Source organism: Doryrhamphus excisus, linkage group LG5 (genome assembly GCF_037039965.1).
Source record: "Doryrhamphus excisus strain RoL-2023G ecotype Guam linkage group LG5, RoL_Dexc_Guam_v1.1, whole genome shotgun sequence".
Classification (NCBI taxonomy): Eukaryota; Metazoa; Chordata; class Actinopteri; order Syngnathiformes; family Syngnathidae; genus Doryrhamphus; species Doryrhamphus excisus.
In genome coordinates, this window is record NC_136361.1 from 8,116,479 (window position 1) to 8,142,742 (window position 26,264).

Genomic DNA, 26,264 nt, shown 5'->3' on the forward strand with positions numbered 1-26,264 from the left:
CTCATCCATGAAAATGTTGCTTTTAATACTTTTGGTGTGGGCATGTAGGCCTTTTTTTGGCACTATACCCCTCCATTTCAATTTCTAAAAATGGTCAAATGAACCTCTAAAGAATCATATTCATAAATTGAAGGTTCTTTTGTTACCTGGCTATTACTGAGGGATATAGAACATATCTCTTAAATCAATTAGGTTTATTTATTTTCTCGTTTTAGAATTAATCACTAAAGAAACATCTATGGTGTTGGGGTGAATTTTGGGGTGAATTTTGACCCATATATGTATATTCATGTCAAGATGAAAAAGTGATTGTTTTCAGCAACAGAACTTTAGTATAAAGTGAAATGAAAAAGCAGAACAGGTCCAGATCTTGTTCACTGTACTTCTTGCCATTCTTTCCATGATCCAAATTGTAAATGTGAAATCAGCCATCAGTCAAATGAGTGAATTCACCTCACATGTCTGGACCTTGTTTTTCTGCTGGTATACTGGAAAAGCGGTCAAAATGAGAATCCCCTGAAGCTTCCATGAGAAGAGGAGCTGGTTGTCATTGTGTTGGCTAATTGTACACTTATGATTTCAGGTTTGGCTCAAAATATTGCTTTATAGTCATATTATTATAACCGGGTCCAAACCGACCCTAACAATACAGTGGTCATAATTTCAACCAGACCATTTTAAAATGTAGTAAAAAAATTTTTTTGGTTTTATTTTGTTGAAACAGAGTTTCCTGACAAAGTCAAAAAGCCTTGATGCAATAAACAAATGTTATGTGATTCTTTTTATTCATTAAAATGTAAAACGGGGCGATGCCGACCCTAACACAAGATGAGGGTTAATGAACTGAAATGTCTGATTCCAATAACGAGTCATTTTTTATAAAGGTGAATCTTGAAAATGATGAGGGGTGCCCAAACTTTTTCATACCACTCTACTACCAGACCCTTATGTAAGAGTTCGGGGGGGGGTTTGTGTAAACAATGTTGGGACATTGAATGTGTTTACTTTACTTGTTTACTACATTGTAAAGTAGGACAAATGTGAAGACCTACCAATTCGAAGCATGAAGTTGTTGAATGACTGATAGTTGATGTTCATCAGTGTGACCTTCATGGCGAGAGCAAAGTCGGCCAGGTCTGCCAGGTGCTGCCAGCGCTCTTTGTCCGACTGCTCCTCCTTCTGATGAGCATCCAAATTGGTATCTTTCCTTAGGTGGCCAATTCATCATGCCTTGCCATGCGGGCCACTATACTGACCTTCATGCAGGTGTAGCCATTACTGACATCTGAAGTAACACCTGATGCTGCCATGTAGGTGCTTCCAATGGTCTTGATTTTTGTGATGCAGCGAAACTGGGGATCATCCAGCAGCTGGAATGGACACAAGTCACATGTTCAAAACAACACATTGTTTTGCTTTTGGTCCGGACATGACCTAACCATTATTACTATCGTTAAACATTCTTGGAGATGAAACTTCTCAACTTATCAAGTCCAAAAAAGAAAACACTTTTGGCTATTAATTAAGTATTTAATTATTCATTAATTAATTCTGCTGTCAAATCTATAACTGTATTATGTTAACTCTATTGGTACATGTCACTTGATTCATGAAACATCCATAAAAGCACTTTTTATCAGACATCAGTCACATTGAATGACCTTGTAACACACCAGTGCCAGTGTTCCATGACATCTATCTCCCACGCCTCAAAGCCATATGAAGTTCAAAATATGTATAAAACTACAGCCTAGAGCAGGGGTCTCAAACACGCGGCCCGCGGGCCAAATGTGGCCCGCAGGACACTAGTTTGAGGCCCCCGCCTTGATATGAAAGTTTAATGTTAGTGCGGCCCACGCAAGTTTGATATGAATGCTGTATGGTATCATGTACCCAGAAAAAATTATTACGTTTGATTAATGTTCATGTTAAAGGTTAAATAACTGTTAATAGTTATCCTCCCTATCCGAGTGGAAGTGGTAAGTTTTTGGCTATTTAAGTTTAAAGGAAATAACTTGAAGGCTACCGTTTAGGTCGCCAGCTCTCTAGTTTGCGAGTTAGCATGTGTCTCAAGACCCTGCAGTTGCGCAAAATGTTGTAAATAAAAAGAGTATAAATGTGACTATAGTCGTGTTTTGTCATGTCTACAGGGCTCTAATGCTTTGTTCATTTTAATCTGAAAAAAATTATTTGTCTGCCCACCAACTATATGTGGTTTCTTAAGTTTTTATTATTTGCCGTTTTATTATTATTTATTATTATTATTATATTTATTTATTACTGATTGATTGATTTTCTTTATTCTTGATTTGTTTATTCATTTTTCATCTTATTTTGTGTAGAAAAATAAAAAGTAAGATATTTGAGAACAGTGGAATGTTTTATCAGAGCTTTTATTGTAGAAAATTGGAACCAAAGTGACATTTTTTAAATGTTTTTGTTTTTAATAAATGCGTTTTTTTTTTTTTGGAAAACCTGATGCGGCCCAGTCTCACCCAGACCCGAGCTCCAGTGGCCCCCAAGTAAATTGAGTTTGAGACCCCTGCTTTAGAGGTTCATTTGACCATTTTTGGAAATAGAAATGGAGGGGTATAGTGACAAAAAAAGGCCTACATGCCCACACCAAAAGTATTAAAACCAACATTTTCATGGATGAGGAAGCCTAAGAAGGTAACCAAGACATGAGAAGCAAATTTGATGGTAACTTATTGTTTTTAGTGTATTTTATAGCTGATGATACCAGAAAGCTAACACAAGAGGAAGGTTAAACACAAAGTTGTCAAAGACAGAAATGTCACTGACTTAAGTATACAAAAGAATGCTAGTAGTTCTAGTTTTCTACTTTTAATTTTCACTTCCCTGTTCCCTTTGTGGTTTCGCTGTAAAGGATCAAGTATAGTGGCGCCTCGGCTGCACCGGTTAGCATGTTTTTTGGTTAACATCCAAAATGTACTCTGAATTGTTGCCTTGGTTTGCATTCACCAACCTGGTTTGCCTGCAATGTGGCGTGCGTAACACATTGTTGTATTTGTGCTGCTTGGTTTGTTTACACAGCCACCTGGGATCATGTGCCCAAGACGAAATCTTGTGATATTTATGTAACTACCTCACGACATCAAACATCAGCCAGGAGCTGTCGAGTCCCCTCCTGATTCGCTGTCACCCTGCTGCACGAGAACCACTTTTATTACTCTTAGCTTGACAGCGCCGATCACACGCTGAACTCCAATTACTTGTTTGCTAATTTATTATTTCCTGACTAATCAAAAAGCAAAAATTGCTAAAGTGATGTTAAATGTTCGGTTGTCCAGTTGTTTATGATTTGCATTTATTTTTGCATCATTTTGGATTCACATTATTTTTTTATGGGGACTCTTGCCTTAGAGTCCATTTTGGTTTGAGTCGGACCTTTTGGAATGAATTTATGACTACTGTACATATACACATCTAGGGATGGCTGCCTTTCACATTTGAACCGATAAGCTATCGATACCCGATACCTGGGAATCGGAACCAGCACTTAACAATAGGAAGGGATGAAAGGACAGTATTGTATCTGGGAGAAAGGTAGCGTCGTCGTCCCAATGAAACACTGGACCACAGAACACAAGAAATCAACCAACTTACGCTGTCAAAGTCTGAAATAATCTCATTGAGGAAGCGCAAGCATTCAATGCCTCCATTGTTGATGCTCTCCTCAGTGTAGAAGTCGGAGAAGTTGGGGATGGAGGCAAACATGACTCCGATCTCATCGTACGACTGACTGTACAACTCCTGGTACACAGAAAGTGAAAAAAGGATGGAAGACGTAAGAACGTTTGCAATGAGTTCCACTTCCAGGCAAATGTCACAAAGTAAAACAAGTATCACAATTTCCTTTTTTTTCATGCTTTAAAACCTGCAGCTTGTCCAGCAAAACGGCTTATTTAGGGATAAAAACGAAATTTCACGTAAAGCTCTAAGTAAGATGGATAAAGACAGCAATGAACAACTTTTCTGGAAAAAAACATTATTTAATTTAACATCTCTGACGTGGATACTTGCAGCTTATAGACAGGTGTGGCCTAAAAATATATGCATTAATTAATTATATATAATTATACATATTATATTATATATATTATAATATCATATATATATTTATATATAATTACATAGCCGCGATCCTCGTGAGGAAAAAGCGGTATATAAAATATATATAAAATATTTTCCATTAAATATAGATATAAATATATTAAAAGAAGAATAAGGAAGGATAAAAGTAAAACAAAGAATAACAATATAATTAATATAAATATATAATATATATATTATATTATAATAATATAATATTATAATATAATATATATTATATATGTGTATATATATATATATATATATATATACAGTAAAGTCTCGTTATAACGAATTACTGCTTATTACGATACTATTTTCATTTCCCGGCAAATTTCTAGTCTTTTATGATATAATTAGTTACGTTAGTACGATACCCGGTTATTATGATAATCCGGTTACTACGATGCCGTTTTCATCTCCCGCCAGCCAATTTGGTCTGCTTATATCGATACAAAAGCAGCTTAAATCAATCTTTGCTTAAGGATTTCAATACCAAAAAAGAACACGGCGAACGGCTGCTTCCAGTCAACTTTATTTTTCACACTTCCACCACCAGAGCACAGCACACACAACGATTCCCGCACTTCCTGGTTCACAGGTCATGCTCAACCCGCCCCACATAGCTGGCCAAACACATGCCTGCAAGAGAAGAACCAACTGACATAGCATACACACCTATTCCAACGAAGACACAAATGTACAAATACATGTATTTAATTGTGTTGTATTCAGATATCTTTTTATCGCTTGCAATAATCACTGTTTTTCATATGTACATGCTGGCGTTCGTGGTTTCTCTCGTGTGTATAGATTCTATACACACGAGAAACCACAAACGCTGTTGGTTCTTCTGTTGCAGTGTGTTTGGCCAGCTATGTGGGCTATTGTTCTATAGTATAGAACAATGTCGACATTGTTCTATAGTATAGAACAATGTCGAGTGCATTATTGCCCACTTTTAATGCAGTTCGGCGCAGCTTAAATAAATCTTTGCTTAAGGATTTCAATACCAAAAAAGAACACGGCGAATGGCTGCTTCCAGTCAACTTTATTTTTCTATAGTATAGAACAATGTCGAGTGCATTATTGCCCACTTTTAATGCAGTTCGGCGCAGCATCGGATATATCGACAGTCCGGTTATATCGATATTTTTTCCGACTCCCGACAATATCAATATAACGAGACTTTACTGTATAAGGAAGGATAAAAATAAAACAAGGAATAACAATATAATTAATATAAATATATATAAAATATTATATATATTATAATATCATGCTATAATATAACATATACATTATATATATATTTAGATTAATTATATTGTTATGTTATTCCTTGTTTTATTTTTATCCTTCCTTATATATATATATATAATATGTATGAATATAATATATATATATTATATTATAATACATATATAAATATATATAATATTATAATATTATAATATATATATTATTATAATATATATATATATATATTCATATTAATTATATTGTTATTTCTTGTTTTATTTTTTATCCTTCCTCATTCTTATTTTTACTTTCTACAAAATGCACCGTGGAGTTGCACTCAAATTTAACTGTATGCAATACAATGACAATAAAGGCCATTCTGATTCTGATTGTAAATGTACAAATAATTCCGTGAGGTGGGCTTACGTACCGGTGCGTTCTATAGTCATGAAATGAATGGTACAAATGAACACAGTATATGAATGCAAGCACCGTATGCACACAAGCAGAGTGGAGGATAATATTGTGTTGTGTTGCTGTCAGGTCCTCACCTCATCTCTTTTCTTTGAGCCCAGGAAGTGTCGAGCGACATGTTCAGGAAGCATGTTGGTCACCAACGCCTCGTTCCAGCGCCTCATCTCGTACACTTTCTCCTTCTGCTCGTGAACCTCAAGCTTCCACAGAAACAGGGTGCGAGCGAGCTTCTCCACCTTCATATATCATTGCATGTTCTTAGTCTACATCTTTTAGTAACGTGAGAGTTAGAGTTAGCGTGTTTTTTTGTAAAAAATTTACAGCACAATTTTGACTTGGTTTGCGTGTATTCTTCGTCTAGCATACAATATGACGCGTGTATTAATGTTGTTATTGTATTGTTATTATTGTGTTACTAATGCAGTGGGTCCAACTGCATTGTTATTAAAATTTTTATCTCAAAAAACATCCTTCCTTGTTAGCATCCTATTAGCTAGCAAACCAAATGGCAACTGCAACTAGAAGTTGTCATCAGCTGGTTACTCAAAAATGTTAACGCAATACAGTCCCTCTCAATATTACAGATCGATTATCGCTTCCCTCGCTATATCACGTTTTTACAGAAATTTATTAATTCATAAACAATGGTGGTAGACTTTGGTTTATTATTGGTCAAAACATTACCTTATTTGACCTCAAATTTGAGGCTAACTGGTTAGCTCGTTCGCTAGCGGCCGTTTCAAGTCACTGCATTGTAAACAATGCAAAATCCGACGGTGAAGCTATTTAAGCTGTGTCTCGGGGGCTCTAATAATAATAAAAAACTTAATTAAAAAGTCAGAAATAGGTTTTCTATGCGCTAACTATGAAAATATTACATTTATTTACATTGAATCTTAAATCGTGGAAATTAATTTATCACAGTTGGGTCTGGAACCAATTAACCTCTATAAACGAGGGACAATTGTACGGGGATCGGACCTGTGCATTGTGTTTTGGGTGGCGGTCGAGGACGTTACAATGTTACACGGACGAGACAATAGCCAGCTCAGGAAGTAAAAAAAACAACAACAAAAAGAGTCTATTGTGTTTTATTGATGTCTAATTTGTACTAATTTATCTTGTGTCAACTATATTAGGTAATAGGTGTGGAAAAGTGACTATAGGGGTGTTAGTTCTTGTCTAGAGGGCTCTAATAATGTTAAAAAAATCATATGTAGATGGTCGTGAAAGTTTTTTGTGATCTAATTACAAGAATGGTATATTATATTATATTATATTATATTATATTATATTATATTATATTATATTATATTATATTATATTATATTATATTATATTATATTATATTATATTATATATAAATGAGAGATTATTGTACTCCATTAAAAAAAAAACACCCTGGTGTAGTAATTGAAAGTCAACTTACATGTCGGGAGAAATAATAAAAGCTGAGCATCATAATGAAGATCATAACCGTCATTGTGAACTTGGAGGGCACAAGATATGACCTGTAAAGACGACATGATGATACGCAGGGTTAGAAATGGTTGAAAGACTCAAAGGCGGCCGGCGTGTGAACACGTTTACTACAAATGATCACCTGTATTCCTGAAAGCGTGCCATGTCATAGCGGTCAAACACATCCCTCCAGCTGTATACATTAACAATGCCAGTGGCCACCGTGATGAGCAGCATCAACGTCAGCTTGACCATGTGACTGACTTGGACCAGCATGGTGGTGGCCATTAGCGCCAGCACAGCAATGTAGCTGTAATATTTGGGGTTGTTCAGACAACCTTCGGGACTCGACCACGTGGAGGAGAAAGATGAGGCACCGACTGACGTTGGGCTTTGAGGCAGACAGCTGAGCTGGAGGACGGACAGAACAAGCGGCTCAGTCATTGCTCATGTTCTGGTGGGCCTCCGTGGTAAAGACCCTTACCATATCCACAATGTCAGTCATGGTAAGTATGAAGATGGCCGCCATGGCCCAGGTGTTGCGAGCCCAGCGAGTGTGGTCGATCCAAGTTGAGAAACCAACAAGCTTCTTGGGAAAAACCTGAGGAAAACACAAAAGAACTGCTTAGCTAAAATTAAAATATAATAAAGTTAAAATATTATGGTAATAAAGACATAATTACAAGAACATGTACAAGAAGAAAGTTGAAATAGCTGAGGAAAAATTTAAAAAATATGAAAAGAAAGGAGTTGCTATTAGAACTATTTGCTTGTGATTTATTACATTTTCCCTGCAGTTAACGCAGAATTAATCACATTTAATCACATAGAAATGAGGTTTTATCTATAATAAGTGGGGAAATTCTCTTTGTGGTAAACCATTTGATGTGCAACTACAATGCTAACTATATAAAATTTTATGTAAAAGGATATCATATATTATATTATAAAATTATATATTTAAAAAATATATATTATACAGTCAAAAGCATATTTTTGTATTACTATTTGTCTTTATTATTTGCATATTAGCTCTTAAACTCGTCCACAAAAATGTGAGCGAGTGACACAAACAATGACCCAAGCATTAATTTTTTTTTGATGACAGTGTTACCTCAAAATAAATTTTGTTTAGATTTGAGTCAGACTGTTATATATAGAGTCAACCAGTCCAGTGTGTCACCCGAAGACAGCTTGGATAGGCTCCAGCATGCCTGCAACCCTCGTGAGGATAACCGGTATAGAAAATGGATGGATGGATTGACGTTTTGATTTGCATCAGATGGTTCTATAGAGTCGACCAGTCCAGTGTGTACCCCCCTCACCCGAAGACAGCTGGGATAGGCTCCAGCATGCCTGCAACCCTCGTGAGGTACAGAAAATGGATGGATGGATGTTTTGATTTGCGTCAGACGGTTCTATAGAGTCGACCAGTCCAGGGTGTACACCGTATCTCAGCCGAAGACAGCTGGGATAGGCTCCAGCACCCCGGCGACCCTTGTGAGAAAAAGCGGTAGAAAATGAATGAATGAATGAATGAATTTGTGGGTGCGGGGTAAACACTTTTGTTTCAATCTGTTGTTTGGGGCAGCATCTGACAAAGTCGTACGCTTTCACTCAGAGCACACAACTATAGTGTGATCAAGGACCGCCGTCGAACAAAGTGGGAATAAATGCTTGCAGAAACATCATGAAAAAAACAACAAAAACATACCGACAGACAATTATTTTCTACACCATCTAAGCTGGAGAGAAATTAAAATAAGACTTACTCTGGGCAAGATGGCGGCCAGTGAACAGATTGTCAGGATGAGGAGGAGGACTTCTCCGACAGCAAAGGTGATGTAATTTGCAATCAACCTGTCCAATCAAAACAATGTTATGAGTAATATCCAAGCCATTTAAGAGATCTCTCTCAGCAGCAGCTAGCTATCATTGGTTCCAAACAGGAAGTATCTTGTCTTGCAGCATCAGCCCTCCACTGCAACCTACCGAGGATCTATGAGAGCCTCCATCGCGGTGGTGAAGAGCAGTACTACACAAGAACAGCAGAAGGCAGCACCACTTTGCTTCTCCTTCTCCACGGAGTAGCGGGTCTCCAAGTCTGGGTCCACGAACCTCAGGGAGAGACGGTTGGTGTGTTTCCCCTTCAGCCTAATGAGAGAGGACAACATGAACTACGCTAAAGGTAGTAGTAAAGGTAGTAAAACTATGACACCCACTAAATAAATGACTTGGGGCCCCCCTCCGAAAACGAAAACTCCGTCAGAAAAAGCACAAGACAGCACATTTTCATTTTCATTATTTATTAATTTAGGCCAAGAATAAGAAAAAAAGAATGTCCTCCTAGCTGTGAGGTCTGCGCGCTAACCACTCAACCGCCGTGCTGAGTAAAGAAAGTTGAATCTCACTGTCTTCGGTGTTTACATTTCAATAAATATTTGTTTAAACTTGAGACCTGTAATATTTGTTATCATTTTCATTTTTTCATGTAAATTGAGGGAGCAAAAGCAGTATCGGCCACAAATATTGGCTCATGCAAAATCGGCCATCGGCTAAGGGTGATGGAAAAAAAATCGGTATCAGCATCGACCTGAAAAAACCCCATATTGGTCGATCCCTACTTTGGACACCCCTGAACTACACAATGCAGTGATATGACTATAATGTTTACTGGAAGTCGGTATTCAAATCTTTTGGTGATGAAGTTGTAAGGACTTTGGTCACTGGTGACAAAGGTAGCAAAATGGTGGAAGACTGTCAGATTGTGGAAATCCCCGCCCCTACTGGTTCGGCTGAGAAGTGCATGGCAGGCGCTCAACCCCAAAACAGAGCAATGCCTTTTTTATGTGCAAAAAGTTTGAACTTACGCCTGGACAGTCTCCCTCTCCAGCAGAGCCTCGTTTAGCAGTTTGCTAAGCTCCTGTTCGTTCTCTTGGGCATCAATCACCCTTTCGGCCAGGTCCCGCAGACGCAGTCTTCGCCGAGGGTTTGGGAACGAAGGGTTTACCACCTGCGGTTCCACAGATCATCAATTCCACGTCATTAATATTTCTAACAAACTAGCCAGAAACACTTAAGATCAAGACAAAGTAGTAACTGTACACACCGTGGGGCTTTCAACTAAAATAATTCCACAAGAGTAAAGCACACGTCTGATGCAGGTTTAAAGGAGACCTACAGTATTATGCTCATTTTCAGCTTTTTGTATTGAGTTGTTGTCCTATAGAGCAGCTACACACAATAACCAGCACAGAAAGTCTTCTAGTTCTTCCAGAATCTGCACCTATTCCAGCTGTATTTCTTTGGAATTCATGCTTCTCGTGAAAACGGTCTGTTTTAACTTATTCCTTCAGCTGCGAACCCAACTTTCTAGGTGTTGATAAACAACAAAAACAACCATTTTGTGTTATTTTACATGAAAATATTTATATTTGATATTGTCACACTACCTTATTATTTTCCTGTGTATTTTAAAGACTACATTTGGAATACAGGAAGTGAGTAAATGTATTGCAATAGATGTGAAACAGATAGGGGGTAGGATTAAATAAGCTTTGCTTCTTCCTACTCCTTTTTGGACATGTGGAAATGTGAATCATATTATGTGATGTATTCCAGTATGTAAACAAATATATGAAACCATTAGCATTCATCAGCAAAGGGTAGCAAAAGCAAGGTGAGGCTAGTGTCAGGTTTTAGTGGATTTGGATTTGGGTGGTTTTGGGATTTATAAACAACAATTTTTTTTTTTACATACTTGTGTTTTTTTTATGTTTGAAAATTCGCGTCGTCAGTGATGTGGACTATGTTTACCCTTGTGTCCAGTTCTTCAGGTTCCTCTGGTGTGGTGCAGGCTGTGTTCACGCTGCCGTTACAGTCACTTGTGTTGATCAGCAACGGAGAGTTTCCATTGGACGAAGACACGGACAGTTTCTAACATGAAACAAAAGCAGTGAGTGATTGGTTGTGCGTCTTATTCGTACAATAAAATGTAACAATAATATCAAACAGTGTACGACGGTCGAGCGGTTAGCACGCAGGCCTCACAGCTAGGAGACACAAGTTTGAATGCCAACCACGGGCATCTCTGTTTGGAGTTTGCATGTTCTTCCCGTGCATGCGTGGGTTTTCTCCGGTTTCCTCCCACATTCCAAAAACATGCTAGGTTAATTAGCGACTCCAAATTATCCATAGGTTCCATTATTATTTTTTTATTGTAATTGGCCACTCCAAATTAGGTATGAATGTGAGTGTGAATGGTTGTTTGTCTATATGTGCCCTGTGATTGGCTGGCCACCAATCCAGGGTGTACCCTTCCAAAAGTAAACATTATAGTCATATCACTGCATTGTGTAGTTCAGGGGTGTCCAAAGTAGGGATCGACCGATATGGTTTTTTTTCAGGCCGATGCTGATACCGATTTTTTTCCATCACCCTTAGCCGATGGCGGATTTTGCTAGGGCTGATATTTGTGGCCGACACTGCTTTTGATCCCTCAATTTACATGAAAAAAAAAATCATAACAAATATTACAGGTTTCATGTTTAAACAAATATTTATTGAAATGTAAACACAGAAGACAGTAGGTCATGCTAGGTTCATTAGCGACTCCAAATTGTCCATAGGTATGAATGTGAGTGTGAATGGTTGTTTGTCTATATGTGCCCTGTGATTGGCTGGCCACCAGTCCAGGGTGTACCCCGCCTCTCGCCCGAAGACCGCTGGGATAGGCTCCAGCACCCCACGACCCTCATGAGGAAAAGCGGTAGAAAATGAATGAATGAATGAAGTCAAAATATTAAGAAAAAAACTGTGGTGTTCTAACCAGGGAAAAAGTTGAAATTTTACGAGGAAAAAGCGGTAGAAAATGAATGAATGAACTTGTAATATTCTAAGAAAAAAAATGTCACTTTAGTAGCATAGAGCTTAAATATTTGGAAAGAAATACATTATTTTTCAAAAGGCGCAGACACATTCGATACATCGATATATCCATTATCGTGACAGGCCTACTAATTGACTTGAATAATATACAAAGAACAATTGAAAGTCCAATGAACTGAGTGAAGATCTAAGAGGGAGACTCGTATATTGATAGACAGTTTGTAGAAAGTAATAGAAATGTGCATGAGGAGTATGCACTAAGTAGATGGACTGTAGGTTGTACTCACTACACTGTTGATGCCATTCTTTCCCCCTTTAGAGACAACCACCAGGTAGGTCTCGATTCCTCGCTCCCTCAGGTAGTCACAGCGCTCCCCTCCATTCCCCGGCTCCACTTCAAACTCCCCATGAAGACACTCCATGGTGTTCTGCGAGATGTGGACACGACTGGTCCACACAAAAAGGGTCATGCGGGAAATGATCAGATGCTGGCTGCGTGAAGCACTACAGTATCACTGACTTTGCAGCTAAGACATTTATCAAATCAAAGCCCAGCCGGCCGGGTCGAAGGGACCCAAGGATGGCACCCCCTCAGCAGACCCGACACAGCCCCCAGTGTGGAGGACCCCCCCTGAGGAAACACTGGAGTTAAAAGCTAAAGACTAAGAGCATAAAATAGGACTAAAAAGATTTTTAAAAGTTTAAAATATGAGTTAAAAGCCTGATTAAAAAGAGAAAGAATTAAAAAGAGAGAGAGAGAGAGAGAGAATCCATAGTATCCTATGGAAATGTTTTTCCGATTAATCACGTAAATGGACAAAAACTTTTTGCAATAATAAAGTTCCATTTACCGTATTTTCTGGACTATAAGTCACTCCAGAGTATAGGCCAAAAGTGCATAATTAGGTTGAAAAAAAACATACATAAGTCTCACTGGAGAATAAGTCGCATTTTTTGCGGGTAATTTATTTTACAAAGTACTTGACCAAGGCAAGTTCTAAAATTAATAACAGAATAGAGAACAGGCTGAATAGATGTAAGATATAGATGTAAGATATGCTAACGCTAGAGTTATTCAGATACACGAAAAATAAACATGAACAGAAAAGGTGTCCAGTGTTTATGTAACATAAACAGTTTTTTTTCATTTATTCATCGCTCTGGAGTATAAGTTGCAGGAACAGCCAACCTATGAAAAAAAGTGTGACTTATAGTCCGGAAAATACGGTAAATGAAATTGTATATTGAAATGTTTTGGAAAAGACGTAAATGGGACAAAATATAACAATATAACAATTAAACAGCCAGTCAAAAAACAATTTAATGAACAGGAAAGCACAGTTGCTGGGGGTAAGGTTTTTTTTTGGAAAAAAGGAAACACAATAATACTCGTTATGGGTGCAAAACCAAGTCAGAAATATAGTACTCCACGTTCGCTACAATAACAATATCGTTGTAGCTTGGCTAATATACAGGTCAGTTATACAAATGGAACACTGTTGGCGTTTTTTTTGAAAGTATTTTTGTTAGGACAAAGTAGCTGTGTCCCAATGACGTGCATTTTAGCTAGCTCGTATGAACTTGTTTTTCTTTGTCTTTGGCAACCGGAACCGGATGTTACATCGCCCTGTCTGCGATGCATATCAGCAAACTCCAAAATGTTAACAGAAAACCTTTTTGTAGTTTTAACAATGATAGTATTACATCCATAAAACAATACTAAATGATGAATGAACATTGACGCTTTGACTATTATCTTCACTTAAGACATGAATGTTGCCAAAGACACCACAAGGACAACATCTTCCCCTTTTTGAAATCAATGTATCATAAATCCAGTGGTGTTTCTCACCTTCTAGATCAAATGCTGCCACTTTTTAATGAGATTCACATCATTTTTCATTGGAAAAATTGATTTGGACCATTTGAACCGAATGAATGACGCTAACGAAGGTTCCACTGTATAACTTTTAGCATATCAAAAATAAATTTCTGAGGGATCATAATAGATGAAAATATGAGCTGGAAACGTCAAATATACAACATAAGGTGGCCAGAAATATTTCAGTATTTAACAAAGCAAAATTTGTTCTCAATCAGAAATCACTCCACACTCTTTATTGCTCTCTGGTTCTACCATATCTTACTTATTGTGTGGAAATATGGGCTAATAACTATAAAAGCAATCTTCACTGGCTAAATGTACTGCAAAAAAGGTCAGTAAGGATAATTCATAATGCCGCCTACAGAAAACATACTAACTCCTTATTTCTAAAATCACAAATACTTCAACTTGCTGATATGGTTCATCTTCAAATTAAAGCTAAAATAATGCATAAGGCTAAAAATAACCAATTAGCTAAAAATGTCATCCAATACTTCTCTACAAGAGAGGAGAAATATGATCTCAGGGAAGAAGTACATTTGAAACACTTCTATGCTAGGACTACGTTATGCCAGCAATAGCATTTCAGTATGTGGAATCAAACTATGGAATGGATCGAGTAAGGACCTCAAACAATGCACAACGATGAGCCAATTCAAGAAACAATACAAGCAGTTGATGTTTGCTAAATACAAAGATGAAGAGTCTTGAACCAGTCATGATGTGCTATATATATCACTATATTGACACTTACTATGGTACCCATTATGGCATTGGATGCTCATATCACCTCCTACTTCGGTACGAGGTACATTATTAAAAAAAAACAAAAAAAACCTTAAACTGTATTATGGAAAGCAGGAAGTGAACAAATGTAACAGTTAGTGATTGTAAAAGTACCAGATGGAGGGGTAGGATTTAATAAGCTTTGCTTCTTCCTACTCCTTTTGGACATGTGGAACTGGGAACTAATTATGGGATGCACTCAATTGTAATCTGATGCATGTTCAAATGAAATAAAACCATTACCATTACCATATCTACTTTGGACTTTTTGAAAGCCAAAAGACAAACAACAACAACCATTTTGAGAAGATCACTGTGGTTCCCCGCATCCTTTGATTTTTCAGTACGTGAACACCCTTGTAAATTAGGACGGTGTAACATTTGCACTCCACGAAATCGAGTCAAATACAAACAAAGTTATGTTCTTACCCCGGTATTCCTCCGGCTTCCATCTTGTTGGCGACGGTGACGTCAGTGGACCATACGTCGTATTGCCAGCGTTTCTGACCCAGCACTCCCCCCAGGACCGTACCACTGTGCACTCCAACCCGCATGTCAACATCTGTTTGGGTTTTCTCCCGCACGTACCTGGTGTTAGTTTGCAGACACATGGCACTCCATGAAATCAACTTACTTCCTATGTCTGTGTAGAAATAACAACATTGGCATCTTTTAAATGCCATGATATAGTATAGCAGTGATTTTCAACCACTGTGCCGCAGCACACTAGCGTACCTTGAGAAACCATCAGGTGTGCCGTGAGGAATTATCCAATATCCCTTTTTATAATTAACATTTACTAATCATCATTTGCAAATATTATGTCAATAGCCATTACGTCAATAGTATACATGGACCCAAATATTCCAATTGCATTTGGTTTATTTGCTCAAACGGAAAGAATTGAACAGGGATGGAATATTCCTTTAACCAATCCGATTGAGGTATCTTGTACCCACTCAAACGGAAAGTTGTCAGGGTGCCGCCTTCTTCGTGGTGTTTTTCTTCTTCTGTTGTTTATTGGCGGTTGGCAAGCAGCTTTCGTGTGCATTACCGCCATCTGTGAAACAGAATCTAAACCCTTCTATACTTTATTCACTAGTCCAGTTTTATTAAAAAAAAAAAATATATATATATATATCTATATAAAACATGTCCCGAGTTTAATTATTAAATATTAGCAAGATTGAATTTGATCTTTTCCTGTTTAAATTGATCCCGGGTGCGTTCTTTCAGCGCATGCTCAGATATGACGTAACACGCAGATCCAGACGTTCTTCAGTTTTAAAAATTGAGGCCAGCAATCGGCACTGGACTAAGCAAAGTTTGTTTTTGATTCAAACTAAATTTCAAGACTGGACAGACGAAAAACTGGCAATACGGAGTTATTCCAACAAGTGAAAGAAAAACTCGGGGAAGTCGGTATCACGTGATGTTGATGTTTACGTTTTACTGGGCATGCCCTATTGACTATTCTGGTTGATTTGCACAGCGCATGTAGACAAGAGATTGGAATATTCCTTTCTAGGGATACCATTGTTTCCCGAAAGGTCATTCGGAAAGAGAAAAAGTGGTGATGTAAAAACGTGGCTACTGTGGAGTGTCTGTGGTGTAAAGACTGGCAGAGCAATGTAATATTGGTCCGTTAATATTGGACCTACCTTGTTCCTCCGATAGACTTATTGATGCACGTGTGAGGTCGTGGTGACATTTTGTAACATTTTTGGTTAGTGGTGTGCCACAAGATTTTTTCAATGTAAAAAACGTGCCGTGGCTCAAAAAAGGTTGAAAAACACTGTAGCATAGTATAGCAAAATAAATGCAGCACAGTGAATGACAATAATAGACAGCGAGTGGGCTTTTTAAACTGTACAGTTTACCCATATTCCGATTATGTAATAGGCCAAAACTTAATATCTCACAAACCAAAGCAGCACAAACGTTCATTTTAACTGCACAAAACAGCACTAACTATTTTGGTTTCATTCCGAGCATGGTCGTGAACATACTGTAGTCTTCCTCTCACCATCAGCATCACAAGGGCCACGATAAAAGCCACTCTAACGCGGACTAATGTTCATGTCAGAGCTACACAGAAATCTATACCAACCCATCAGTGTGGTAAATTGACAATCCTCACCACGACACAAACAGCGATTGACTAGTGGGAACATGTGAGTAAGAGCGATACTCACGATATGGCCTCAACCATGGCGAGGCCCATCATGATGGAGCAGGCGGCATGGTCCTCCCTGTAGTCTGGCAAGCCGCAGATGCAATAGTAACAGTCTCCCAGGATCTTGATCCTCAGCTGGTGATATTTCTGACAAGGTGGAATTGGTTTTACTAAGAAATGTTTTTGGGTTTTTTTTTCCCTCTCCGGGAATCACCACCTTATCGTGGTGGAGGGGTTTGAGTGCCCGAGTGATCCGAGGAGCTATGTTGTCTGGGGCTATATGCCCCTGGTAGGGTCTCCCAAGGCAAACAGGTCCGAGGTGACGGGACAGACCAAGAGTGATTCAGAAGACCCATATGAGCAAGAACGAGAGGAGACGAAGTACCTCGCCCGGATGTGGGATACCGGGGCCTCACCCTGGAGCCAGGCCCGGGGGAGGGGCTCGCAGGCGAGCGCCTGGTGGTTGGGCCTTCACCCGTGGAGCCCGGCCGGGCCCAGCCCGAAGAAGCCACACGGGATCTCCCCCTCGTAGACCCACCACCTACGGGGGCAAGCATAAGGGTCCGGTGCAATGTGTGTTGGGTGGCGGTCAAGGGCGGGTGCGTAGGCGACCTGGTCTTCGGCGGCCAAATCTGGTTCTTGGGACATGGAATGTCACTTCGCTGGTGGGGAAGGAACCTGAACTTGTGCGAGAGGTTGAGACATTCCGACTAGACATAGTCGGACTCACCTCGACCCACAGTTTGGGTTCCGGAACCAAACTCCTCGAGAGGGGCTGGACCTTGTTCTACTCTGGAGTTGCTGCAGGGGAGAGGCGGCGAGCTGGTGTGGGCTTATTAATAGCCCCCCGGCTTGGTGCCTCTGTGTTGGAGTCAGCCCCAGTGAACGAGAGGGTCATTTCCCTACGCCTTCGGGCTGGGGAAAGGGTCCTGACTGTCATTTGTGCGTACGCACCAAATGGCAGTTCGGAGTACCCGGCCTTCTTGGAGTCCATCAGAGGGGTGCTGGAGAGCACCCCAGCTGGTGACTCCGTCGTTCTACTGGGAGACTTCAACGCCCATGTGGGCAATGACAGTGTGACCTGGAGGGGCGTGATTGGGAGGAACGGCCTCCCTGATCTGAACCCATGCGGTGTGATGTTATTGGATTTCTGTGCGAACCACAGTTTGTCCATAACTAACACCATGTTCAAACATAGGGATGTCCATAAGTGCACTTGGCACCAGGACACCCTAGGCCGCAGGTCTATGATCGACATTGTAGTCGTATCATCAGACCTGCGTCCGCATGTTCTGGACACACGGGTGAAGAGAGGGGCTGAGCTGTCAACTGATCACCACCTGGTGGTGAGTTGGATTAGATGGCGGGGGAGGATGCTGGACAGACCTGGTAGACCCAAACGAGTAGTGAGGGTGTGCTGGGAACGTCTGGCAGAGTCTCCCGTTCGTCGAGTCTTCAACTCTCACCTCCGGCAGAGCTTCACCTGCATCCCGGGGGAGGACCGGGATATTGAGTCCGAATGGGCCATATTCCGTGCCTCCATTGCTGAGGCAGCTCACCGGAGCTGCGGCCGCAAGGCGGTCGGTGCCAGTCGCGGCGGCAGGCCCCGAACCCGATGGTGGACACCAGAGGTCAGGGCTGCCGTCAAGCTGAAGAAGGAGTCCTATCGAGCCTTGATGGCTTCTGGGACTCCGGAAGCAGCTGACAGGTACCGTCAGGCCAAACGGTTTGCGGCTTCAGCGGTTGTCGAGGCAAAAACTCGGGTGTGGGAGGAATTCGGTGAGGCCATGGAGCACGACTTTCGGTCGGCCTCGAAGAGGTTCTGGCAAACCATCCGGCGCCTCAGAAAAGGGAAGCAGTGCCCAGTCCACACTGTTTACAGTGGAGACGGGGGCCTGCTGACCTCGACTGGGGATGTAGTCGGGCGGTGGAAGGAATACTTTGAGGCCCTTCTCAATCCCACTGACATACCTTCCATAGAGGAAGCAGAGTCTGAGGACACATACGTGGACAGTGCCATCACTGTGGCTGAGGTATCTGGGGTCGTTAAGACGCTCCTCAGTGGCAAAGCTCCGGGGGTGGACGAGTTCCGCCCAGAATTCCTCAAGGCTCTGGATGTTGAGGGACTGTCTTGGCTGACACGTCTCTTCAACATTGCATGGAAGTCGGGAACAGTACCTTTGGATTGGCAGACCGGGGTGGTGGTCCCCCTTTTCAAGAAGGGTGACCGGAGGGTGTGTTCCAACTACAGGGGGATCACACTCCTCAGCCTCCCTGGGAAAGTCTATTCCAGGGTGCTGGAGAGAAGGGTACGACTGTTGGCCGAACCTCTGATACAGGAGGTCCAATGCGGTTTTCGTCCTGGTCGTGGAACACTGGACCAGCTCTACACCCTCACGAGGGTGCTTGAGGGTGCATGGGAGTTTGCCCAACCAGTCTACATGTGCTTTGTGGACCTGGAAAAGGCATTCGACCGTGTCCCTCGTAGCGTCCTTTGGGGGGTGCTCCGGGAGTACGGGATTGGTGGCGCGCTACTACGTGCTATCCGGTCCTTGTACAAACGGGGCAGGAGTCTGGTTCGCATTGCCAGTAGTAAGTCGAGCCTGTTTCCGGTAAACGTTGGCCTCCGCCAAGGCTGCCCTTTGTCACCGATTCTGTTCACAATTTTCATGGACAGAATTTCTAGGCGCAGCCAAGGTGTTGAGGGAGTCCAGTTCGGGGGCCTTAGAATCTCATCTCTGCTATTTGCAGATGATGTGGTTCTTATGGCTTCTTCGGGCTGCGACCTTCAGCGTTTACTGGGACGGTTTGCATCTGAGTGTGAAGCTTCTGGGATGAGACTCAGTACCTCCAAATCAGAGGCCATGGTTCTCAGTCGGAAAAGGGTGGAGTGCTCCCTCCGGGTTGGGAATGAGGTCCTGCACCAGGTGGAGGAGTTTAAGTATCTCGGGGTCTTGTTCACGAGTGAGGGAAAGTGGGAGCGCGAGGTCGACAGACGGATCGGTGCAGCCTCGGCAGTAATGCGGTCGCTGTACCGGACCGTCGTCGTGAAAAGAGAGCTGAGCCGGAGGGCAAAGCTCTCAATTTACCGGTCGATCTACGTTCCCACCCTCACCTATGGTCATGAGCTTTGGGTCATGACCGAAAGAATGAGATCGCGGATACAGGTGGCTGAAATGAGTTTCCTCCGTAGGGTAGCTGGACTCACCCTAAGAGATAGGGTGAGGAGCTCAGCCATCCGGGAGGGGCTCAGAGTAGAGCCGCTTCTCCTTCACATCGAGAGGAGTCAGTTGAGGTGGCTCGGGCATCTAGTCCGGATGCCTCCCGGACGCCTCCCTGGTGAGGTGTTCCGGGCATGCCCAGCCGGGAAAAGGCCCCGGGGCAGACCTAGGACACGCTGGAGGGACTATGTCTCACAGCTGGCCTGGGAACGCCTTGGTGTCCTCCCGGTGGAGCTGGAGGAGGTGGCCGGGGACCGGGAAGTCTGGGCTTCCCTTCTAAGACTGCTGCCCCCGCGACCCGGACCCGGATAAGCGGAGGAAAATGGATGGATGGATGTTTTTTTTCCACTGATGACATGCACAAGTACAAATGTGACAGTTTTTCTCGATTGTTTAAACACATTTTCTGAAAGGATGCCTCATATTCTCAGAACATTCTCAGAATGTTTGGCTGGAAAAGCTTTAGAAATTGCTTCATAACCTCTTCCCCACTGATGGATCTCAATGAATCTCAGATTTATTTTAACACAGGCGGCAATCACTTTTCACACAGGACCATGTAGGTTTCGATTTTTTTCCTCCCTTAAAAGTTTTATTAAAAAATTAGATTTTGTGTTGTCATTAACTTTATTTGATGACCAGAAAACATTTAAGTGTTAACAGTTTTTCTCGATCGTTTAAATACATTTTCTGAAAGGATGCCTCATATTCTCAGAACTCTATACACATATCAAAAAAATCACTCACACATTTCTGAAAACCCCTCAATTCTCCTGCAAAATGAAACTTTACATCCAAAACAGTCTTCATTCTTCTCAAAATGGTGTTTTGTCTCGAAATGACGCACACAAAAAACATTTATATGAACCAGTTGAACACTGATGTGCTCAGTGTAAAACACTGGGATTACATCATATTCCTCATGACTCGGGCCTTTTTGTGTTCAGTGTGACACTTCTTGCAAAATATTTTAGAATTGTTTTTTGTTTTTTTGACTTAGAACACAAAATTACACATTTTTTTTTATTTCATAGAAAAACAATGTATTGTAATGTAATGTTATTGGCATTGTTTGTTCAATGTTTTCAATGTTGGCATCCATTGTTCCAAAACAGAGAAACTCACCTGTTGCCGTTTTATGCTAAAGCTCTGATTGCTAATTGTAAAAATGTGTGACAGGTGTTTACCCATGTGATGAGTCAGTGTGAATAATAGGAATATTAATTTTACATTTTTTACAGTTTAAACAATCGAGAAAAACTGTAACACTTAAATGTTTCTGGTCATCAAATAAAGTTAATGACAACACAAAATCTATTTTTTAAATGAAACTTTTAAGGGAGGAAAACAATCCAAACCTACATGATCCTGTGTGAAAAGTGATTGCCCTCTGTGTTAAAATAAATCTGAGATTCATTGAGATCCATCAGTATGGAAGAGGTTATGAAGCAATTTCTAAAGCTTTTCCAGCCAAACATAGAGAGAGCTATTATCCACAAACGGTGACATCGGACAGTTTTGAACCTTCCCAGGAGTAGCTGGCCAACCAAAATGACCCTAAAAGCACAGCAATGACTGAATGAGTTAAGGATTAGGAACTGTTCCTATGAAAGTAATAATAAAACAGTACAGTGGTATTATTGTCCTGAAGACCAGAATCAATACTTCAGTGAGCCTTATGTTGATTCAGAAGAAGGTTAAAGGATTGTTTTTATTTTGTTCCTTTGCCTTTTCTACATGACCCGAGAACCACCCGCGCATGAATTGATGGGGAAAATGCATGCATACAACCATAATAGGCTGGTCATAATGAGAAACTCACCGCGGCCAGTTTGTCAAATCGAGCAAAGAGTTCATTGAGTAGTTTGACCAGCTCCTGAGCACTGCATGACGATGACAGCTGGGTGAAGCCGACAATGTCTGCAAACAAAATACTGCAACAACAAGAGATGGACACACAACAACAGATTGTCAACACGAGTGACTGGACCCTACACTCTTCCATAAGTGGCTCAAACATCACCCATACTAGAATCAATGCCTTTTTATGCCAATTTTGGTTAGGAATAATCACTTGTATGATATTTAGTATTATATTTAGGACCACACAAGAATGATTTCATGTTAGAAACATCTTCATTTTTCACTTTTTTACATCTTTGAAAAAGAAAATGACCCCGTACAACAATAGAAAAAGTGAGGATCCATTGTGTGTTGCATAAAGGTAAGTTAAAAATGTGAATGGCATGATATCAAAATCATGTTTTTTGAGGAATACCTGGAATATGAAATGATAACAATTTTTCACGACAAAGATATTTCAAGAAAACAACCTGACCGGGTCATTTTTGACCCACTTATGGAAGGTTGGGGTAGTAACACAAAAACTACAATTTCTTAAAATCTATAAAAGATAAGTTAAAAATGTGAACGTCATGATATCAAAAACATGTTTTTGAGGAATACCTGAAATATGCAATGATAAAAAAGTTTTCATTACAAAGATATTTCAAGAAAACAACCTGACTGGGTCATTTTTGACCCACTTATGGAAGGTTGGGGTAGTAACACAAAAACAAAAATGTCTTAAAATGTATAAAAGATAAGTTAAAAATGTGAATGGCATGATATCAAAAACATGTTTTTTGAGGAATACCTGGAATATGAAATGATAATTTTTCATTACAAAGATATTTCAAGAAAACAACCTGGCCGGGACATTTTTGACACACTTATGCATCTAAGGGTTAAACAAATATGAATGTGAGTGTGAATGGTTGTTTGTCTATATGTGCCCTGTGATTGGCTGGCGACCAGTCCAGGGTGTACCCCGCCTCTCGCCCAAAGACAGCTGGGATAGGCTCCAGCACCCCCCGCGACCCACGTGAGGATAAGCGGTAGAAAAAGAATCATGGGGGAGAACATGCAAACTCCACACAGAGATGGCCGAGGGCGGAATCGAACCCTCATCTCCTAGCTGTGAGGTCTGCATGCTAACCACTCGGCCACCGTGCCGCCCGAAAACATAACCAAAAGACAAAAAAACAAAAAATTGAGTGAAGTGATTTACGTGTGAGTGTGCATGGTGTGTTGCATATTTGAAATACAGAGGAAATTCATCGGTTTACGTGTGTGCTCCATAGGCGAAGATGGCGAATGTCTTCAAGAATAGACAGGTAATGCACCGAGGTATAGCGGGAAACAAATGATTTTTTTTAATGCAGATCCATTCCTCTTTTAAACACATGTTGTTTTGAGATCCCAAACTCCTTATTTGTGTAACCCCATCTAGAAAAAAAATTGCCATCTTGATATTTTTACCCACTATAACGTACAGGCTATAATTCCACAGTTGTGACATTACCTGACATTTTCATGTCTGTACATGTACATGGTGTTGAACTGCTGCATCTCTTTCTGACTGGGCTCCTTCTTCATGTCCTGCAGCATCTCATCGGCTATGTGCTTCGGGAGGATGGACAGCAGCAGGCGTTCCTACAAAAGGAATGAATATGCCGTTAATGATGCTCGTTGTTGAAGAAATGAATGAACGGTGCATCATGATCCCGGGCTTCAATCGACAGCAATCTGAATGAGTGAGCTAGGAATAGTCAACCCTAAAATACGCATAACAGTGTGTTTCATTTAGAAAAAATGGGGGGTGCCGGAGCCTATCCCAGTTGTCTTTGGGCGAGAGGCGGGGTACCCTGGACTGGTCGCCAGCCAATCACAGGGCACATATAGACAAACAACCATTCACACTCACATTCATACCTATGGACAATTTGGAGTCGCTAATTAACCTAGCATGTTTTTTTGGGAATGTGGGAGGAAACCGGAGTACCCGGAGAAAACCCACGCATGCACGGGGAGAACATGCAAACTCCACAAAGAGATGGCCGAGGGTGGAATTGAACCCTGGTCCCTAGCTGTGAGGTCTGCGCACTAACCACTCAACCATCATGCCGATCTTGTTTTTTTCCTCTGTGATAAATAATAATAATCAGAATGTCTGATAACTGTCAAGCAATTGTCAATTGTCAATGTCAAGCAAAAAATCTATAAGGGTGGAAGGCAGATGACAACAATACAGCAACTGTGGGAGGCTATTCCGACATCTTGCAAAGGAATTCAAGCAGAAATGCTCCAAAAACTCACAAGTTCAATTAAAGAGTTGTGACGGTTACATCAAAGAAGGGATCTTATGTGAACGTTAGAGTGCATCAAAAAACACAATTATTGAATTTTGATATGACTGGGTACTAAAGTGTTCCAATACATATATGTCGAAACAACACATACAAAATATTTTTCCAATACATGATTATTTAGGGGTGCCACCATACATCTGTTTTTGTGGAATAAAGTGGTGAACAGTTCAATGGTCACCATGGAGATTTGAGGTCAGCAAAGAATGCAGCTCAAGAACTCTTTGTCGGTATTTATACTCCTATTACTACCAAATTTGTGGTTTTGTTTTTGTAATTTGAATGATTTGTAGTCATATTTATAGGTATTTAGTGGTCAATGCTTCTACTGTAGCTAACATTAGCTAGCTACAGTTTGCTAATGACAGTTAATAGCTGAGCAAGCATAACATCAACAACAGTAATATAGAGTAGATAGTTGTCACGGGCTGGCTTGCGAGCTTAGCGATGCGACCCCAGGATGCAGAGAGCAGGACCAAAAAATGTAGGTAAAAGGAATTTAATGGCATTTAAGCAACGTAGACAGCAACTACAGGCAAACCAAACAAAGACAATGAAGCCACAAACGAAAGAGCACACACCTGAACTAAATAGGGAGAGTGGAAATTAGAGACAGGTGTGTGAACTGAGTCAGAGAAAGCAGAAGGGAACAAGAAAGGTAGTACCAAAATAAGGGCATGAACAGAGGCAAGGAAGGAAACTAAAGGAGCTGTTACGAGAGGGTGACGCCCACATCGTGACAGTACCCCCCCTCAAGGACGGATCCCAGACGTCCAAAAAGTCCACAGACCAAGAGGGATGGGAGGCGGGGGGACCGGAGGTGGGTTGCTGGCCGGACCTCTCCGGAGGTCGGCCAGGGTGGCAGGGCCACGCAGGGGGGCGGCCTGCAGGGTGAGCAGCCCGAAGGGAACCGGGCTCCTCTGGAGGACGGCCATGACGGCAGGCCCAGCAGAAGCCATGGGTGGACCCCTCTGGGGGCCGGCCAGGGTGGTGGGCTTGGCCGGGGAGGCCCGCCCGCCGTGGAAGAGGTGGCGCCGGAGGAGGCGGTTGCGGCTTGGCATCCTGCCGTGGAAGAGGTGGCGCCAGAGGAGGCGGCTGCGGCGGCGGTGTGGCGTCCCGCCGTGGAAGAGGAGGCGGCGGCGGCGGCGGAGGAGGCGGCGGCGTGGCATCCCGCCGTGGAAGAGGAGGCGCCGGAGGAGGCGGCGGCGTGGCGTCCCGCCGTGGAAGAGGTGGCGCCGGAGGAGGCGGCGGCGGCGGCGGCGTGGCGTCCCGCCGTGGAAGAGGTGGCGGAGGAGGCGGCGGCGGCGGCGGCGTGGCGTCCCGCCGTGGAAGAGGTGGCGCCGGAGGAGGCGGCGGCGGCGGCGTGGCGTCCCGCCGTGGAAGAGGTGGCGCCGGAGGAAGCGGCGGCGGCGTGGCGTCCCGCCGTGGAAGAGGTGGCGCCGGAACACGAGGAACGGACCCTCGGCCTTGGCTGGACTGTGGAGCAGAGGAACAGCACAGTGAGTCTCGGCCAAAAGGTAACCGACCGGACAGCACAACCCGGCCAGCTGGAAGAACCGGTTGCGCTGACGGTCCAGCAGGCTGTTCCTCATCAGGCGACCAGCTGAGGGCATCATCCCCACACCCCTCGGACAGGGTGTGATGTGCGTCCTCCAACGCATGGCTGGTCGTACTAGCCCCCCCTTCCGAAGGCGGATTCCAGACGCCGTATTCTGCTGGATGTGGAACCAGGGACGGGAGGAGGGGGACCTGGAGGAGGGTCTTGAGTTCAGCCCGCTCTGCTGCCCGGACCAGGTCTACAAGGGACTTCA

The 26,264-nt window shown here is 42.0% G+C and overlaps 1 protein-coding gene across 2 annotated transcripts in view; it reads right to left on the bottom strand.

Annotated features, from left to right (window-relative positions):
• Positions 1 to 26,264, bottom strand: part of adcy3a (adenylate cyclase 3a) — a 49,507-nt gene that overhangs the window by 11,815 nt on the left and 11,428 nt on the right. The window contains exons 4-19 of one of the 2 annotated variants that reach the window (XM_058053140.2): positions 23,610 to 23,740; positions 22,068 to 22,179; positions 17,044 to 17,171; positions 15,278 to 15,436; positions 12,465 to 12,624; positions 11,107 to 11,226; positions 10,161 to 10,303; positions 9,283 to 9,444; positions 9,063 to 9,150; positions 7,775 to 7,891; positions 7,433 to 7,701; positions 7,259 to 7,340; positions 5,907 to 6,065; positions 3,628 to 3,774; positions 1,257 to 1,370; positions 1,053 to 1,176 (exon numbers count right to left, since the gene is read on the bottom strand). In XM_058053140.2, coding sequence (XP_057909123.2) covers positions 1,053 to 1,176; positions 1,257 to 1,370; positions 3,628 to 3,774; positions 5,907 to 6,065; positions 7,259 to 7,340; positions 7,433 to 7,701; positions 7,775 to 7,891; positions 9,063 to 9,150; positions 9,283 to 9,444; positions 10,161 to 10,303; positions 11,107 to 11,226; positions 12,465 to 12,624; positions 15,278 to 15,436; positions 17,044 to 17,171; positions 22,068 to 22,179; positions 23,610 to 23,740 — 2,215 coding nt within the window. Of the gene's footprint in view, positions 1 to 1,052; positions 1,180 to 1,256; positions 1,371 to 3,627; positions 3,775 to 5,906; positions 6,066 to 7,258; positions 7,341 to 7,432; positions 7,702 to 7,774; positions 7,892 to 9,062; positions 9,151 to 9,282; positions 9,445 to 10,160; positions 10,304 to 11,106; positions 11,227 to 12,464; positions 12,625 to 15,277; positions 15,437 to 17,043; positions 17,172 to 22,067; positions 22,180 to 23,609; positions 23,741 to 26,264 lie in introns of both variants that reach the window. The other variant, XM_058053139.2, reaches the window with a different exon arrangement.